Below are 18,313 nucleotides of genomic sequence, written 5' to 3'. Positions count from 1 at the left end.
TGGCTATGCGGAAAGGAAAGCCTGTTCTCCCGCGAATCGGCGCGGCTCACGGACAGCGAAGAGAGAGAAACGGCTCATCCTCGTCGTGGCGGCTCGAGGCTCGTAACGAGTCACGAGCAGAGGTGTGTGTGTGTGTACGCGTGGACGGCAAGGGCCTTAAAACGTGTAAAACCCTCTGCCCTCTCGTGCACCAGGTGTCCAGAAATCAATCTCGTGACAGAAATCCCGCTCCTTTGTCTCCGCGTGCCGATTTTTCTTTTCTTTTTTAGGGAAGAGAGAGAGACTGTGAGAGAATAGAATTTTCGAGGCTCGAAGAGTTCTTGAAATTTTGACTTTCATCGCAACAGGGTTCTGTCACAAAAGATACAGAGTTATAATAAATAAGTTTCAATGATTTTTCCTCGAGTCTCGACGAAGTAAAAAAAAGATTTCTTTCGACAATTCGGAAAAATACACGGAGCAAGTTTGTAATTTGTTGTGGCAACAAATATTTTCTAGACGAATCTTTTATAATCCTTTTTCCTTTTTTTTTTTAGAAACGATAAGCAAGCAAAAGCGTCGTAAAAGTTTCGTTTCGCACTGGTGGAAGAAATTTTGAATAAGCGCGGGAATTCGTTGCAGAGAAGGATGATAGTTGTTAAGTAGTTGGAGGTAGTTGACACGTTAATGACTGATGGAACTGATGGGCTCTCTGCGTCGTTTCCTTACGCATTTAACCGGTTGCTGCGTTAATGTCTGTTTATATTACGGTACCGTCGCATACCGATCGCTGGTATATTCGCACGGATCGGACACGGAAAAATCGAGACTCGGCTCGGCTATTCGGTTATTCTGCATCGATCGACAATCAGTTTGACAGTTGCCAAACTAAGAATTAACGAATTAATCCTTTATAACCGTGAGACGATCGATGGAACGGACTGGACGTGGATATGCATATTTCATATTGTAACGATGGAAAGGAAAGATATATAAATCTTCGATCGTTATAATAATAATAATATGTCGATCAATCACGGTTTTTAATTATTTCCATTTCGCTTGATATTCTGACTGTGCTGTCTTTTGTTGATTCGATTGGTCGAGAAAATATACTCGAATATATATGATTGTACGTATTTGCATACTCGCGACCATTATCTGAATTCTTCCCTGAATAATTTCAATCTCCTTTCGATCGAGATAATCGCTAATTGTTGAGGTTTACGAGGTTTTGAGGAATAGGATATTACGGAACGTGATAGGGAGGAGGGGGAAATAACGTTAGCAAAGAAACAATCGAGGCTTCACAAAGGAGATTCCCCAGCGAAAAATGAGCTTTCGCACAATTGACCCGATAACCGTGAAAGGGAGCAACTCGGGCAAAGTGATTGTTGAAGGGGCGCGGTGCAGGATGGGAAGTGAACGTTAATACGAGGTGTCCACCTTTATTACACCTCTCGACAGCTCTGAAGATCTTCAATTATGGCTGGGTGGCGGCCGGGACCCCGACCATATGGGAAAATAACGGATCGTGGCTGCTCGTGAATGCTCCAACATCATCAAGAGACGTGAATGTCATTTCCTGGATCTCGTATAAATCTCGTATAAATATATTTAACAGTGTTTAAACGGAAACTTTTGCGTAGATTTTCAAAATCCTCTTCGTTTCCATTTATTCCTTCGAAATCCTCGGCGTGGAGATTCCAACTAACAACTGGAGAAAAGTCTATTTTAATTTAAAATAAAATCCCGCGTAATTTCTTCTTCAACGGGCCTCGAACCGTTCGAGGATCGTTCCACGAAGCCATTTTCAAACCTCATTTAAAAAAGAAAAAAAGGGAAACATCGGTATCCCAGAAGGGGCTTTGAAACTGACCGCAGTTACACCAATAAAGTACACAGCAATTTTGCACTCGAGCATGCCATACCTTATCTCGCCTATCTCCTATATATAGACCAAAGACCACGATCGATCCACGATCGACAGATCCGCGAAGATAACCAAAAAAAAGAAGAAGGAAAAAACGGCGAAATTTCCTAAAAACGGAGCATCTAATCGTCCCAATTAATCCTTTATAAGAGAACCGGATCACGCGTCGCGTCGCCTCGCATAGGTTCACCGCGATTCGACCGCGTGAGAAAGAGGCCTCCGGCCTCGATCGACTGTTCAAAATTCCAGCCTCGTTTTTCCCCGCAACAGACCCATACGTACCCATCCCCTATACCCACACACGCGCACACACTTACGTACACACACGCACGGTATCATCGAACCATGCCATACCGTACCAACTTGTCGTACACCGATCCCAGTTTCGAAAAAGGCCGGTGCTCTTCCGCATCGGCGGCGGCGGTCTGAAAAGCCATCTCCGCGACACCGGCCAATTTCACGTCGGCACGTGAGCGGACTGTGCAAACTCGGGCCGCGCAAACTCTCCCCCCCCTCCCTCCCTCCCTCGCCCTGGCCAACAGTCGTTCACGGTTTTCAGCTGCTTTCGGAGGCAACGGGTTACCGGCAAGTGCCTCCAGAATAAGTATGCACGGCTAATAAAACGACGGAGGAGGGGGAGAGGAGACGGTCGTTACGCCGTCGAGTTGGTCAAACACGGTTCCGAGCAGAGGGCGGAAACGGGCACCGCTCCTTCTCGGTTCCTTCTCTCCGATCGTAAACGGCGGCGACGACGACGACGACGGCGGCGGCGACGGCGACGGCGATCGGCCGCGCGGAAACGGCTCGAACCGGCGAAAGAAAACGCACGCTGCTCGTTTTACGGCCGCGCGACACGCTCCGCGTTTGCACGCTCGATTGATATATTCTCCCCTCGGGGAGGGGGTGGCGGGGGGGAAAGACTCTGGTGGATATATTGCCGGAGGGAGAATTATCGGTTTTTAGCTTGGAAAAGTTTTTTTTCTTCCTCCTCTTTTTAAAGAGAAGCTTGTGTACAGGTTGGGGAGGGGGGAAGGTGTCCAGAGCGTGGCCACGGCGCGAGTTAGTCACGATTGTTTTAGAAGAAAATTCAACTATGACGTTGTATACGGTGTATAAAAAGCATGGAGAGTGGAGAATGTTCACAATTGTGTGATTTATGCTGTGATGCGAATATAACGTAGTTAGTCACGGATAACACGTGCAAATCGCGTGTATTTCTCTGAGGAGAAAGAGATATTGGCAAATGTTGCTAAGTATTATTGGATTTTATTTAACTTGGGAAAATTGTTTGAGAACAGAGAGATACGAGGTGTGTGTTAAATTGTTATACGTTGGGGGAAAAAAATAAGAATGTTGTTGTTTTTTTTTTTTTGCGATGAGACGAGGAACGTGAGAATTTTAAGTTTGGGTATGCGGGGAGGGGAATGAGGAAAGATAGAAAATGATATACTTTGACTTTGGGGGGAAATTTTCTTCCTAGGGGAGGGAGAGGGAGGGGAATGAATTATATTCGATTGAATTTTCAAGATAGCCGAACTACTGCCTTATTTCTATTTTGAAAGTTACCGATTAATAATAACCGCTTCGAAAAGTGAAACTTCTATTTTTATTGCGTATACAACATAAGTGAATATAATAAAGTAGTTTTTGTACGAGTATATATACATAGGGTGTATCGATGAAACACAAATCGTAATCCTCTCTCACGGCAATAATTATCATTCATCCAATTATCCAATTTATAATTCGATCATCCATTCTGGAAAATTCGGAAAACTTAGAAAAAGAAAAAATTCAATTCAAATTATGTACAAACGTGTCCATAACGAACTCGGTATAAAATCAGTTTCGTTTTAACAAAGATTCTCGTGCCGTGTCCCCTCCCCGACAGCTCCGTCATTTCCTGCGCGCGGCACCCGGACATTATCCGTAATTCACTGCTCAATTTCCTCGAGATTCATCCTCCCAGGCCCTCGCCTCGTTCGTCCGCGAAACCGCAGAAGCTCGGATCCCAGGCAAAATGTCACTCGAAGAGAGGAACGTTATATAACATAGTAGGAAGCGGTTTGTGGAAAGCAAAGGCCAGCAGACGATCCTCCGCGCTTTCTACCTTCGATCTTACTCTTACGGTAATTACACAGGCCCCCGGGGCCCGTGCACGATCCTTGGCTCGCTTGATGCACACGCTGTACGTACGCGCCCCGCATGCACACGTACACACGTATAAACACGGCGTAGAATGCACGTGCCCGATTCAGAAGCGTGCATTCGAAACCGATAGGTGTAGGTGAGAGATACGTGGAGAGGAGGGATTTCGTAAGCCTCGAACAACGAAAGGAAGACTCTCCGCGTTCGAAACGGGACGATTTCGTGCCGCTTTTATATCGTTGATCCGTGTATAATACGGATGGGCGAAAAAGCGAGAGGCGAAATGTAAAATTGGCGTGTCGGTTGCGGCATCGAGGCGAGCGATTGCGCGATCCCATTTTGACCGTGAATGGGAAAGTAGATGGGTGACTTTCGCGCGTTGAATTGGATTTTCGAGAGAAATCCTCCTTTTCCCGACTGCTCCCGACTCATTTTCATCGAGCTCGTTTTATTTGAACAAAATTGAAAATGTGGATGTGAAAATGAAACGATCTCTGGAACGACTTCGAACGGTCGTATTTTTTGTCGGAGGGGTGATAAATAAAGTCATCGAGTAAAAGGTACTTTTAGAAGAAAATGGCGGAGCGGTGTTTCGAAACCGTACGTACGACTTTTTCTATCGTATCGGTTCCAAGCTGCCTCGTAATAGACACTCGAGGGGCCTTTCGCCTCCTGGGGCCGCGAAGACTTCCGTTTTCGCCAGAGACCCAACCTGGAAAATCCCGCTGTTTTATTATGCCCATTAGAAACGAACGAAACATCGTTCGATGCGGATCGTTTTCTCCGCGTAACGAGCTCGTAATAAATCCGTTGGAAAAAAATGTTGGAGTTATAACACGACAGGATTCAACATCGAAATATCAAGCGACGAGGATCTGAGCGCGAATCTCGTCGATGAGATCGAACCGCTATCACGTTCGCAGAGATATTGGTTTCAGAAATTGGAATATTGTAACACTCTCGAGAGAGTATTTTTCGATCGTGCGACGATATAATAAAAGTGGAGGGGATAATGATCGTAATAAATTCTATTTTTTTGTTATCGGAGCAGGCGACAAACGCGAGCGGATTCTTCGAGGTGCAAATCCTCTCGCTCACGAACAACAGGGGCACCCTGGTGGACGGTAGGTGTTGCGGCGGGGGAGGCGATGGCGGAGGAAAAGGAGAATTACCACCGTGCACGACACCGTGCTCGACGGCCTTCTGGCTCTGCTTGAAGGAATACCAGTCGAATGTCACAGCCATAGGCTCGTGTAGCTTTGGCAACGTATCTAGTCACGCCCTCGGCCAGAACACCTTCACCCTCAGCGAACCGGTCACCCTGCAACTGCACTTCACCTTTCGATGGACGGTGAGTGGATCTTCTTTTTCTTTCGATCCAATTTTATTTTATTACGTGTCTATTATTGTCTGAAATTGCACGTTCGGATCGTTGAGTGCGAATAAAATAGTTCGGATTGGAAACGAGGGAAGGGAAAAATTCTTCTCGACTCGCGATTCGAAAATATATTTATCTCGTTCGTTACGTTTCGAACGAACAAACACCTCTCGTCCCAGTCTCGAATAATTATCATAAATGGCGTAAATGGTATTTTCTCGAGCAAAGAAACGAAACTCTCGCCTTCGCGAAACCTTCGAATGCTCGGTTAAAAGTAGAAAAAAGAAAAGAAAAACACGAGCCGACCCTATTATAACCCATACGGGTTCGCGAATTATCGTGTAAAATTTCTCTCCTTCGTGATCAACAAGCATCGCTTCTAACCGCTTCGTCCATTGATCCTTCCTTCGTGAAAAGAATTTTTCACAAATAAAATTCTCAAGAGGCTCGGGTGTAATCGATGTTTCGAGATTGTCTCGCTCGGAAACGATTATACACGTGCATATATTACACCGTATTCAATCACGAAAGGAGATGCGGAATTATCGGCAGACGTAATGAAAATCAAGTTTTACCGTTTTCCAAGGCAGACATGGTGGCGAAATGATTTTATAATTATTACAATACCAGCATATCATGCAAGTTACATAAGTTAAACCATCCTTACCGTACATTTTTCAACTGAGTCGAGAGTTCCATTTATGCTCGGGTCCATCTAAAGAAATTTAATTATTATTCCAATAAGGAAACGAGGCGTAGAAATTGCATAATACAAATACATGATTCTCTTCGTGATTTTCATCAAGATCGGAAGCAAGCTCGCTCGGTTTTGATACTCTTCTCGGATTCCTCGCTGGAAAAAAAAAAAAAAAAAGAAAGAAAAAAATACCACGGCGTTAACGCTCCAACGCTTAACGCTTACCCTCGAAAAAAAATCCCGTGTCGGCGTGCACGTGTATTTACTTTCCATATATTTTTTTATTGCGCGCCCATGGCCCCATAATTGAATTAGCCCGGGCAGCGCTAAATGCTCGAAGAAGCGTACACACGCCCGTTCTAGTCGCCGAGAACGAAGGGGAGTGGGGAGGGGGAAAAAAAGAAAGAGGAAGACAGAAAAAAGAAACGAAAAGAGAGGAGAGGAAAAAATGCTTCACGGAAAGGAAGCAATTTAAGGGTCTCTGTTTATGCCCCTCGAGAAGAGGGGGACACCATCGGACCCACCCTTTGTCGCCCCTCGAAGAAACGGACCCCGCATCGGGTCCCTCTTACAGCCTCGAGCGAGCGAGTTATGAAATATACAAACACGCTAGTGCTCTTCAAATAATCCACTACTGGACCGTCCACGCGTGTGTGCGCGCAAACGTCTCTCTCGATACATACGCACGCGTACGTAAGCGCAAAGAAAGCAGAGCTCGATTCGGTCCGTTAGGTTCCCTTGTTCGAGGACCCTTGACGTATACGCTGTGACCGATGTGTATACCTCTTGGGCGCGGAAACACGTCGTCATGCTTGGCTCTCGAGCATCCTACGAGCATCTCCTCGCTCATCGAAATCGGCCGTTCGACAATTATACGCTCGACAGAGGCCCGACCTGGCCCCGGTGACACGTCACGTGGGTGGATGCAACTGGTCGCTCGCATCTTCTTCTTCGCTCTCTACTCTCGTTGAACGCTTACCGGTTTTTAATTACGCCAATAAGATATATATCGACGACATATCGATATAACAGTAACTGGAAGCCGATTTCTAATGATTTCTGTGAAAGGAAATCGTAAAGGTTCTCCTCGATTCGTAGCTTCTTCGTCTTTTAGGATTTGGAAGATTTATTTACTAGTGGAAGTTTCGCGCGATTCTTTTTCTCGCCGCTTTACGTAACGGAAATTTGTATAGAAAAGAAAATTTCGAGGTAGGCATGTCGTCGAAGAGGAATTTCTGGAGAGGGACGTCGAAGTTTACATTATTCATATTTCGGTCGTTTCAAGAAAAAAGAAAAAACTTCTCGGTTGGTCGAAAAAGGAGGCGGGGAAACGCGAGAAAAAGGCGTGAAGTGCCAAGTGCCGAATCTTCCTCTCCGTTCTCGCGCCAAAAAGATCCTCGTTCTATCGAGGGGAATCGGAAATTGGGAAAGAGAAGACGTTCGAGAAAGATTTCTCAGCCAAAAAGAAAGGAGAAAGAGAGGAACGCGATGAAGGCGTTGCCAAGCGACTGGAACCGAATTGGAATTCTACGTAACGACTGCTCGCCGATAGAGGAGCAACAGACCGGAAATCCTTTGGATTCGATAGCTCTCGCGCGTCCCGCATCGACAAAGGAATCGGAGCTAGAAATTTGCGATCGACGTCGCGATACAATGCCCCGTGTGCAAGCCTTTTTCCAACCCAGCAGCCCCTCTCTCCCCCTCTTATTGTTGCGAAATTGCCGCCTCTCCCAACCCTCTCTCCCCTCCTCCCCCGGGAAGAGATTCACTCGGTTGCCTTTCAACGATTTCGAGAATGAGAACAAGAGGCCGCCGTTTAATAGAGGCAGGGGCGGCGCCTCTAAATGAGATTTCCCGCGATTCGAGCTCGAAAAGGAACGCGGATACATATTTATATCTTGAATCTCGTTACCATTGCACGGAAAAATTCTAGGCAATGATCTAGATTCACGAAGATAGTCGAGTTATTGATCACCTCGAAGTAGTTTCGTATCAAAAATCGAGCAAATAGAATACAAAATTTTGTGTGAAAAGCAATCGATGTAACTCAGGGCCAAACGTTATAAATAATTGAATAAAATAGAAAATACAAGAGGAAACCTTTGTATTTTGAAATCTCGTTATCTAATAAATTACCATCGTACAGAAAAATTCTAAGTTCACGAGGATGGTAAAACTTTCAATCGCTTATTCTCCAAAATAATTCCAGTAGCGAAAAATCGAGTAAATTTGGAGTAGAATAGAAAATTCTCTATGAAAAGGCGAGGACAAAATACAAAAATCGTTCGATCATCGCCTGTTTCCAAAGCACCGCGGTGTCGGAGAACATTGAAAAATCCCTATACTTGCGTATAATCTACCTTTCAACCGCCTTATATACGCTCCACGCGTTTAAGACCGCGAAGTTAATAAGCACGCCACTCGATACCGGTTACCAGCGAAGGAAGAAACAAACATACGTGTACGCGTATCCACACCACACGCCGGAATAATCGTCCTTCGACTTTCTCCGTTTGCGATTTCAATAGCGGCGTAAACAGGCATACGTAAGAAGGGAATACAGCCGGCTTTTCAGCGGTAGCATAATGGCACAGGAAACGATCACCGAGATGAGAGTTAGCCGTGCCTTTGCACAATCCTGGCCGTAGCGTCTACGTGCGCCTTCGAGCAGACGCCTTCGACGCCTCTTCTCTCTTCTTCGCCCCATCTTTGATTTCCCGTTTCCCCTTTTTCGTCGCGGATCCTCTTTCTTTCCCACAATCGTGCCCTCGTTCGATCTCCTCGCCAATTTTTCTTTTCTCTCTTTGCACGCAACACATCTCGAATCGCGATTCCCTATTCCATTATTGAATTAGTGATCTTTTTATTTTTCATCGTCGATCTTCTGTTCGTAATATAATCGTAATTTCTTCGTCGAGTCCTCGCATCCTCGTCAACTTTATTGCGTTTATTATGGGGAGAGAAAAGTAGGATAAACGCGAGTGAGTGGATCAACGACTTTCCTCTCTTTCTTCCTTCCCTTTTTAGACGATTCTCGTCGATTTTCGTTTTCATTTTGCAACGCGATAAGTGCGAATAGGTGGATCGATAGTCTATTCTTGGCACAATATCCTTCAATGTGGGCGCCTATCAATGATGTGACGTCACGGTTGGTGGGCCCACGTGGATCTCACTGGGCATTGTGTCGACTGAATTAGCGAGTAGCCGGCACGAACGTGTTGGCTTGCGCGAGGGTGACGAGATTGAAAACTTGGATGATTCAGTTGTGGAGATTGTCGTTGTATCTGTCGTATGTATAGATAGATTGTCGCGTCGATGCATAAAAATAGATAATTATTTATAAATTCGGGCATTTTTTGTCACTAATTATGATTTATTCTCGGTACGAAAGTGATTGCATGATTATATATAATCGCAAAAGGAATGGAATTGGTTAAATGTACGATTTATGGGGTATATTGATCGAAGGATTGAGTGAATAAATATGAACGACCGGCTTGGAATTAAACACATTATAATTCGACGAGTAATATTCTTGCTTTATTGTTGGAAACGTTATTGGACGCGTCAAGATTGAATAATAATCGATCGGCGAATAAATCATAGAATAACGACGTATTGGTGTATACGATTTAATAAATGATACTCGTACTATCAAGAAGCGAAAGCTATACACCATCGACCAAAACTTTAGAACCAAAATATATCCTTCGTTCCTTTCAAGCTCACGAATCGTTATATATCCAACTGGAATGAAAAATAATCTTTGCAAAAAAAAGAAAGGGAAAAGAAGAAGTCTCGCCGCTTTCGAACTGATCGATCAATCGATATCTCCACGTCGCGCAATCGCGAGGGAAAAAAAGGAAAAGGAAAAAATCGAAATTATTCTCCAAGTCGGGACGGGTCTGGCCGAAGGACATCGGATGATCGATGCGACGTTTAAACGGCCGTGTCACGCGTCAAACGGCATCATTCAATTTAAACCGAGCCGCTATTGAGTTCCAAACCGCGGCGTCGTGTAAGTAGATTAGCCGAGGCGGCTTTAATCACCTCCTGGAGGGGACTTTCTCACGCCTTAATAAAGTTCGTTACGGTTCGCCGTGCCTCCAAGGCTCGAATCTTTTAAAATCGACGTAACTGGGCCGACTTTGGAAATCGAAAACTTCTTAACTTCCCCCCTAACGACCTAATGATAAAAATCTCTTAAATTTCCCAGGTGATGTCGCCTGTATTTATCGACACCCTCCTGAATAATTAAACTAATTTTCGTCCGCCCGGATGGGACGAAACCCAGTGAGAAATCCCTATCCTTCTCTCTCTCCGTGGCGCGTGATAAATTTCGATAATTATAGCCTCGATAATGGGCCGTGTAATGATAAACGATAGTCGTCTAAACGGTGTTCGACGGAGGGAATGGATAAAAACCGCGGGGGGACGAAAATGAAGGAGCAAGCGTGAGGAGGGCACGCCTCGAATCCCCGCAGGGGATCATCGTCGTGAGTCAGGATCCAACAGGTGTATTCTTCGCGTCCTCTCCTCCAAAACGATTCTCTCTCCCTCTATTCTCTGTTCGAAGGGGTCCCTGCATACTTTTCGGGACTCGTTTCCTGACCCTCTCCCCTCTTCCTTCCTCGACCAATCTCCCTCCCATCTTCGTCGATATCGCATTCCATTCGGTCGCAAGAGAACGTGGTGGCCTCGTTTTTCTAGAATTACCTGTGAACATTTTGGCTCAGCTTGTGGAAACGTGGCAGTAATTCATTCGTATTAATCGTTTGCTGCGTGTACAAATTTTATACAGCATCATAATTGTCACAATTCCGCCTGATATTTTCAACCTGCAGTTGAAATTATTCGACCCGAATAATGCAGAGCGAATATTTCTTTAATTTTCGTCGTTGAGAATTGTTAAAGAATTAATCGAAGGAAAAAGTTAATCATCGTTTTACTCTCGTTCTTTCGAAGAAGAATTCCATCCCCCCTCTTCTTCTTCCTACTCGTTTATTAATCGGTCATCATCAATGAGCTGTCAATTCTTCTTTCTTACGAATGAAATCGTAAAAGCCGGATGATCGAAGCGAGAGAGAGTGGCTTACCAACGGATGTACCGATAGAGATATTCGTGGCGTGTCATTTATATTTTCGTAAGGGGAAGGGGGCCGATTCCTAAGCACGAATAAATCACGCAGCGGCGAAGATACGGAAGCAGGATCGATTTGTCAAGGGAGATGTGCGCGAGCCGGTCGATTAATCGAGCGAACGAACGGCTCCAAAATCGCTTTTCAACCGCCCGCGGGAATCGCAATCAGCCTCGACTTGTTGTTGGCCGTCCACCGATCAAAGAGATTTACGTCCAACTCGTATGAAAAATTTCCCATCCGCCTTTCTTTTTTTCTTTCCTCTCTCTCTCTCTCTCTACAATTCCCTTTGACGCGCCTCCTCGCTAATGAACACGCGAGTGCACGTCCGAGAATCACATAAACGCGGGGCAGGTAATTAGAAATTTTGATCGAACATCCCGTCCCCGATCCCACTTTTCTCCTCCCATATTAACGACACTCCGCTCGTCGGTTACGTCGATCCCGTTCCACGAACGTACAAATAATATCCCCTCCGCTTTCATATCGTCCACGTTTTTCCGTTTCCGCGTTCCCACATGCGTGAATTCAATCTAGATTCCTGTACGTGGCTCGCTTAATTCGAGCCGCGGCCATAATTCGCCTCGCCGAGATTATTAATTTAACCTCCCCTGAGAAAAGGAGCGAAAGTCATCGATTAAAAATGGCGGGCCAACGAAACTGCCCTCGTTGACGCGGCAGGGGGCCGGAAGGGAGGGGGTACATCAACCGTGGAGATTTACGAGAACTTATTGATCAGGTGTAGTACGAGGAACACGCAACGCAAAGTGAAGCACACAGGTGTACAGTATCAAGCGTATGCAAATGAAAGGGAGGAGGAAGAAACTGTCGCCCCGGTTTGGGCAATGCCTCGCGAGCTTGTCCTTACCTCCATCTCCTTCCTCCTCCTCCTCTTCTTTTTCTTCCTCCTCTCCTCCTCCCGTTTCTCATCTCTCTTTCTCAAAGCAGACTGGCTTTGGGCTGCCTTTGGGTCGTGTGTGAACCCGCTGTGCGGACCGCATACCAATCTCCTCCTCGTGATCCCTCCTCTTCTTGCCTTCGCAACAGTGGTATCGTTCCTCTTCGTTCTCCTCCTCCTCCTTTTCTTCTTCTTCTTCTTCTTCTCCTTCTTCCATCGCTAGTTAGCCCGTGGTACGAGTCGCTGCCGTTGCCATCGTGTCTCCCGAACCACGTTTTCCGTTGCCTGTAAGTATACAGGTCTCGATTCTTCGCTGTTGCGACCTCGCGTGCCCATCCGCGATCGTGTGTACGTGTGTATATGTGCGTGTACTATGTGGCATTATGTCCACGGTGGAAAGAATTCGCGTATGGGTACCTCGGCGGATTTTAGAGGCAATTTTTGAATGCGTTATCGTCCACGGTTGAAATATCGCCATTATTCCCTTGAGCGTGCTCAAGGGAGATTGTAATACGAATGTTTAGCCAGTGGGATTTTATGGCCGGAAGAGTTATGGCGATTGAATATTTAACAACTTTTCGCGGGCTTCTGGATTTATGGAACGTTCGGACAAAGCGCGACTCGTGTACCTTCATAAGCGTTTAATCATTTTTTGGGCTTTTTATCCGTTTTCCTTTTTTCTTTTCTCGAAAGTGAACTCAAATTTAAAACATCCCCTCGATTCATTTTCCATTTTCATCGAAGTGATCGAGCGTTCTGCCTCAAAAAACCCAGGTGCACCTGCGCCTCTGAAATTCTATTCTCTCTGGCGATGCTCTCTGTGTGCACGAAATAAGCTATACGCATACTCAACCTCGATCCCATGCACGTTCCACACACACACGCAAGGGGACGAACTCGCGTACGTGTAAAATGGGCGCGAGAGCTCGGCTCGCTAGGCTCGAGGAGGCATTTAACGCGAAGAATGTCAGGTTCCTCGCGATATGCAGGTAGAGAGGCACCACCACACGACAAACCACCGCCGGCATCGCGAGCTGGCTCCTCCTTTAACCGCGTCTCCTTTAACCGAGCGACTCCTCGTCGCGACATCGTGCCAAGGCTTCTCGGCCTTGTGCCCCTGTGAACAGTGGCTTGAACAGAATCCCCTCCTCTTTCTTCCTTTCCTTCCTTCCTTTCTTCTTTTCTTTCTTTCTTTCTTTCTTTCTTTCTTTCTTTCTTTCCGCTTCCTCCTCCTCACTTCGATGCTTTTTTTCCTCTCTCGAGGCGGTCCTCCCCAGCTACACTCTCTCTTTCTCTCTCTCCAGAGCCTCTCCACGGTTCTCCTCGGGGACAACGCGAGATTTATTAGCCAACCGGTTAATTGGGAACCGTGGACGAGGAAAGGATTCCAGAACGAAACTTCCCTTCGCCTTCAAACGTTGGAATTTTCAAAGGAACAACCCCTTCTTCTTCTTTTTCTTCTTCTTCTTCTTCTTCTTCTTCTTCTTGTTTTGTGCCGATGAATCGTTCTCCGTGGAAGAGGGAAGAGGGGGAGGTTTATAAGTCTGCGAATTTATCGCATCGCGACGCCTGACCTCGAGACCCCCGATTGTTGCGGCGAGATTTAAGGGTCAAGGGTAAAGACAGCGGCGGTGCTCGAAAGCGATCAAAAGTCGGAATTCCGCCGAGGGATTCCTCGACCTCGTCCGCGGCTCGCGTTCCTGCGAAATAGCTCTCGAAAGTAATTGAACGGTGGAGCTGTTTGGAATGCAGCTTTCGGGGAGGATCGGCCCTCCTCGAAATTCCGTGGAATTTATCGCGGCGGAGAGGTGGATCCGTGGAGCTGATTTTCCCAACGTTTGCAAGAGTTTTCTATCGAGCTATTTGATCGTTCTTTGGGAGGACTTTTCTTTTTTTTCGAATTCAGAAGGACAATGAACGCAGTGTAAATCTGAGCCGCGAAACTCGAACGCGAATCGAGCGTGCTTCCTTCGAAGAGGAAGAGGAAAGGGGGCACGATCGAGTAAAATGAACGAATAACGATCCGAATAGACGCAATTTCTCCGATCGATGAATCTTGTACTTAAAATTCTTGACATTATTTAATAATAAGTTTGCGATATTAGCATAATAAAGTAGCCACCGGGCGTAGTAAAACGACCAATCCAATTGAATTTAAAAATCCTTGGACACGCGGGGATTATATTGCCGCGCAGGTAAAACTTTTTCACGGAAACCATTCGAAATATTCGACACGACCCCTGTTTACGGGGAATCTGAATTCGCAAACTTTACGGCGGGAAGAAATTTGCAAATTGTTAACGCTCGCTCGGCCACGTTTTCAATTTATTTTAATTTCTAATCCTTCGCGTATGACCATGCAGCGCCATAAAACACGAAGGGAGGAGGATCATTGAAAGAAAGAAAGAGGGAAAGCTCGCGGAATAAATCGACAAAAGGCATAAACCATTCAAGGCTTCCCGGATCGGTTGCGGGCGTGCTTGGTTGGATTCGCTCGCTGCTTAGTACGCGTCCTCACGTACCGCTCGTTCGATCTTTTCCGCGAAACCAAAGACACGTTGCCTCACATAGAGAAGGAGAAGGCGTTCTATTCGGCGTACGTAAGTATCTACGTGCAGTTACCGAGCCGCACGATCGACGTGTAACGCGTCTCTCGGCCCATCGCCGAGCGCCACCACGGCCAGATGGAGCCGCTCCTCGACCTCCTCTACGTGCTTCCGCTGATCCTTTTCGGACATGCATCGTTTCTACGATCACCGTTTTCATTATCGTAAAACCAAACCCTGCATCTCGAATTGCACTTGCAAAGTTTTTCTTTCTTCTTTTCGAATGAAACGAGAAAAAGCGGATTAACTTTAAAGGCGTATTTCGGACGATTAATTTGAAATTGGTGATAAACCGCCAATTTTTTTATCATTCTTAAATAGACGAATTATATTTTTATTTTAAGAAACGATTCTCCTCGGATCTAATAACATTCCGTGCGACTAACCGGTGTTTGTTCAGATTTTACTATCGTACAAATAACGTATTACTTACAAAACGCCAATCGTCGCAAGCGAAAAGTATCCATAAAATCCCGAGTCGAGTAACAAGCGATTTATTTACATCTTTCTGCCCAACACGAAATAAATACATACCTGATCTGTAACGCATCGTGCATATCCATTACCCCTTCTATCCGTGCGAAATCACGATGCTCGTAAATCGGGAACCGCCACGATGTGCGAATACCGAATACAGGAGATTAATTAATTGATCCACGCTTGGAACCGCATCTTGCGGAATGATATCCGACTTAATGAATTTCCTACGCCCACAACGCGACCCACGTCCCCCGTCCCGGATCGATCGATGATCGAGAGACGCGCTGATCCTGACTTTTACCCCGACTTTTATCCATCCGATAATTTATTAGAGGAACGCCTGTGCGAGCTGTCCGCTCTTTAAATGCGCTCCAGCTTGCGAATAAAAGGAGAGAGAGAGAGAGAGAGAGACGTCGTTTTGCCCGGTGAAAGGGGAAATTCGCTCGCAACGCCGTTTTCTGCGCTACACCCACGCGAATTCCTAGATCCATCGCTACGCTCGCTTGGAGATCCATCGCTTTGGTGGGTACTTTCATTGACAATGGGATGGAGGAAAATATAAATGAAAGTTTCGAAAGGCGAAATTTGCACGGTATTTATTTATTTGATGGAAATTAATTATTACGAATCCGAGATAATGTTTTACACGGTTGGAGTTTCTGTAATTATATTGCGATTATGAGATTGTAATTGTAACCGTTAATCAATTCGGTGTATTAAACGTGCTTGGAATTCTTGGAATTCTTTTTAGAGTTATTAATTTAGGTTTAATTAATTCAAAAAGATACGTAAATGCGAAACATAAATAATCCACTCGCGATCGTGATGTACTCTCAGAAACAATGGAAGGGAAAAAATGGAAATTTTGAAAGTCGTATATACATCTAATTATTGCAATTGAATCTTCTTAATAAAATCGAGATCGATCATCCGCTTCTATCCCATATTCGTGAAAAAGGTGTCCATCTACGAACGAAGATGGACGAAACGAAAAAAAGGAAAAATAACGATCTATCTCAACAAACAAATTTGTTCCACTTTCTTAATTTCCTCTTCATGTTTATAAAAGGAAGGGAAAGAAGAGAGAGAGAGAGATAAAGATTCGATCAGGAAAATGCCCGAATAATATAAATTTTACGGTGACTCATATCGATCAAGACGGTCCGAGAAGAAGAAGGTCTGACGAAGAGCCGATGGCGACTCGAACGAACGGACGGACGGACGAATTAGAATATATATAGTGCGAGGTGCGAGGGAAAAAAAAGGCGAGCGAGAATGAAAGTCGCGGGCGTGGGAACGGCGGGCCCCAAGCTCGCCACCAATTAACACCAATTAACGCTCATCTGCTCTAGGTAGTGGCAGACGCGAGTGAACCGACTTTACATTTAGCGCGGAGACGCTCGTGTTCGACCGTGATCGGCCACAACGGTGCTCTTTATGCCCCCCGTCCAGGTCCGACAATTTTTCGCATCCGTTGGAAAAAAGATTGGATTGGACGAGTTTCTCCTTGGTAATCTAATCGACTACGCTTCCCTTTTGTGCGACATGTATCTACAATCGACAATTACACTGGTTGCTTAAAAAATATTTATTATTGAAAGTAAGAGTAAAGTATTAATTCAGCCCAAAGAATCAAATAATAAGGAATCTCTCTCGGGTTTAAGGGTTTCCATGTTGACGTTCCACACAATGTTAATTGATTCTGAATCAATTTCTCTAATATCGATACGTCGAAAGAAGAAGAAAAAAGCATCGAGGCGGAATTCGCATCAAAGGCCTCACCTCCGAGTGAAAATCTCGGGGAATCACCGATCGAACAGGTTTCGCCGTCGTTTTTTCCCCTCCAAATCGGTCGGCTTGGGGAAAAAACGGTTTCCAACGGTGGAAGTGTCGCGCCACTTTAAGAAGCGATTTGTCGCGCGAGAAACGCGCGCGACATTAGCCGCGTTATCTAAGCATTTGGGCTGCCGGCGGGGGAGATTGTTTTCGCTAATTCGCCGATCAAGCAGTGCGGTCACGATCGAGCGGTTAGCCGAGCGCGTTGAACGGGTGTCCCGCCCGTTTTCAGAAAAGGAATCGATCCACGAGGTTCCCACGTGTCTGCGTCGCCTTAAAAAACGAAGAAATTGGCCGCGAATATTCCTCCTCCAAGGATAACCGAAAAGAATAAGATATCTCTTGATTTTCGAATCCACCTGCGACTCTAATTGAAAAGAGATCGAAGCGAGAGAGGTGAAGCTTCCAACTCGTCCCAACCTCCTCTCATTGTCCACCAACGAGATCCGACCGAGTTCATTAAACCGGGCGCGCGCACACACGAGCCGGGTACACGCGAGATCACCGATGCGCCTCGTTCGCCGCGATCTTTTTCTCTCTCTCTTCCTTTTTTTCTCTCCTCTCTCTCTCTCTGTTCCACGGGACCGGTTCCATGGGGAACACTTCCAGCTTTCTATCGTACGTACCTCCTTGGACAACCCCCTTTGGGATCCATCGCTCGGTTACCTTCGCTTCTGGTCTCCTCTCTCGGCAGCGTCTCTCGGCCCAGCAGATAGCCGCCGTCTTCCGCGACAGCGCGATTGGAATTTATTTATTGCATTAGCCGACCGTCACTCACGGACCTTGATTGGTGGTAGCAATCGAGGCACGCCGTGGAGAAGGGACGGGGCAACACGGTGGCGCGTCCAGCGCGGTGGAGGCGAGCAACGCAAGGGAGAGCACGCAAACTCTGCTGGCTGTAATTATTCTGATTTGTGGCGGAGGGACGACGGTGAAAAATGTCGACGGCCACCGGTAATTATCGGTGGTGGTTGGCCACCACTTTCGATAAGGCATTTGTTTTACTTCCTCCTGATTCTGCCTCCCTGGCGAATGTCCAATGGCGCTTCCACTCTCTCGAGTGGGTTGAGCGCTTTTTTCCTTGCTTTATATCGATCTACCACCCGGAGGAGAGAGGTGCAGGGATGATTGAACGTTTGGATCCTTCTTGGATCGATTGGATGCGGGCGAATGGGAAATGCTGAGGATTTAGAAATGATTCGTCGTTGATGATCGATGAA

The 18,313-nt window shown here is 46.0% G+C and overlaps 1 protein-coding gene across 2 annotated transcripts in view; it reads left to right on the top strand.

Moving 5' to 3' along the window:
• The window catches only part of LOC107997670 (protein jagged-1), a 99,682-nt gene that overhangs the window by 66,740 nt on the left and 14,629 nt on the right, over positions 1–18,313 (top strand). For both annotated transcript variants that reach the window (XM_017056428.3, XM_017056427.3), the window contains exon 3: positions 5,112–5,411. In XM_017056428.3, the coding sequence (XP_016911917.1) occupies positions 5,112–5,411 (300 nt within the window). The remainder of the gene's footprint in view (positions 1–5,111; positions 5,412–18,313) is intronic.

This window comes from Apis cerana, linkage group LG5 (genome assembly GCF_029169275.1).
Source record: "Apis cerana isolate GH-2021 linkage group LG5, AcerK_1.0, whole genome shotgun sequence".
NCBI classification, from domain to species: Eukaryota; Metazoa; Arthropoda; class Insecta; order Hymenoptera; family Apidae; genus Apis; species Apis cerana.
This window is presented reverse-complemented; position numbering and strand designations above follow the sequence as displayed.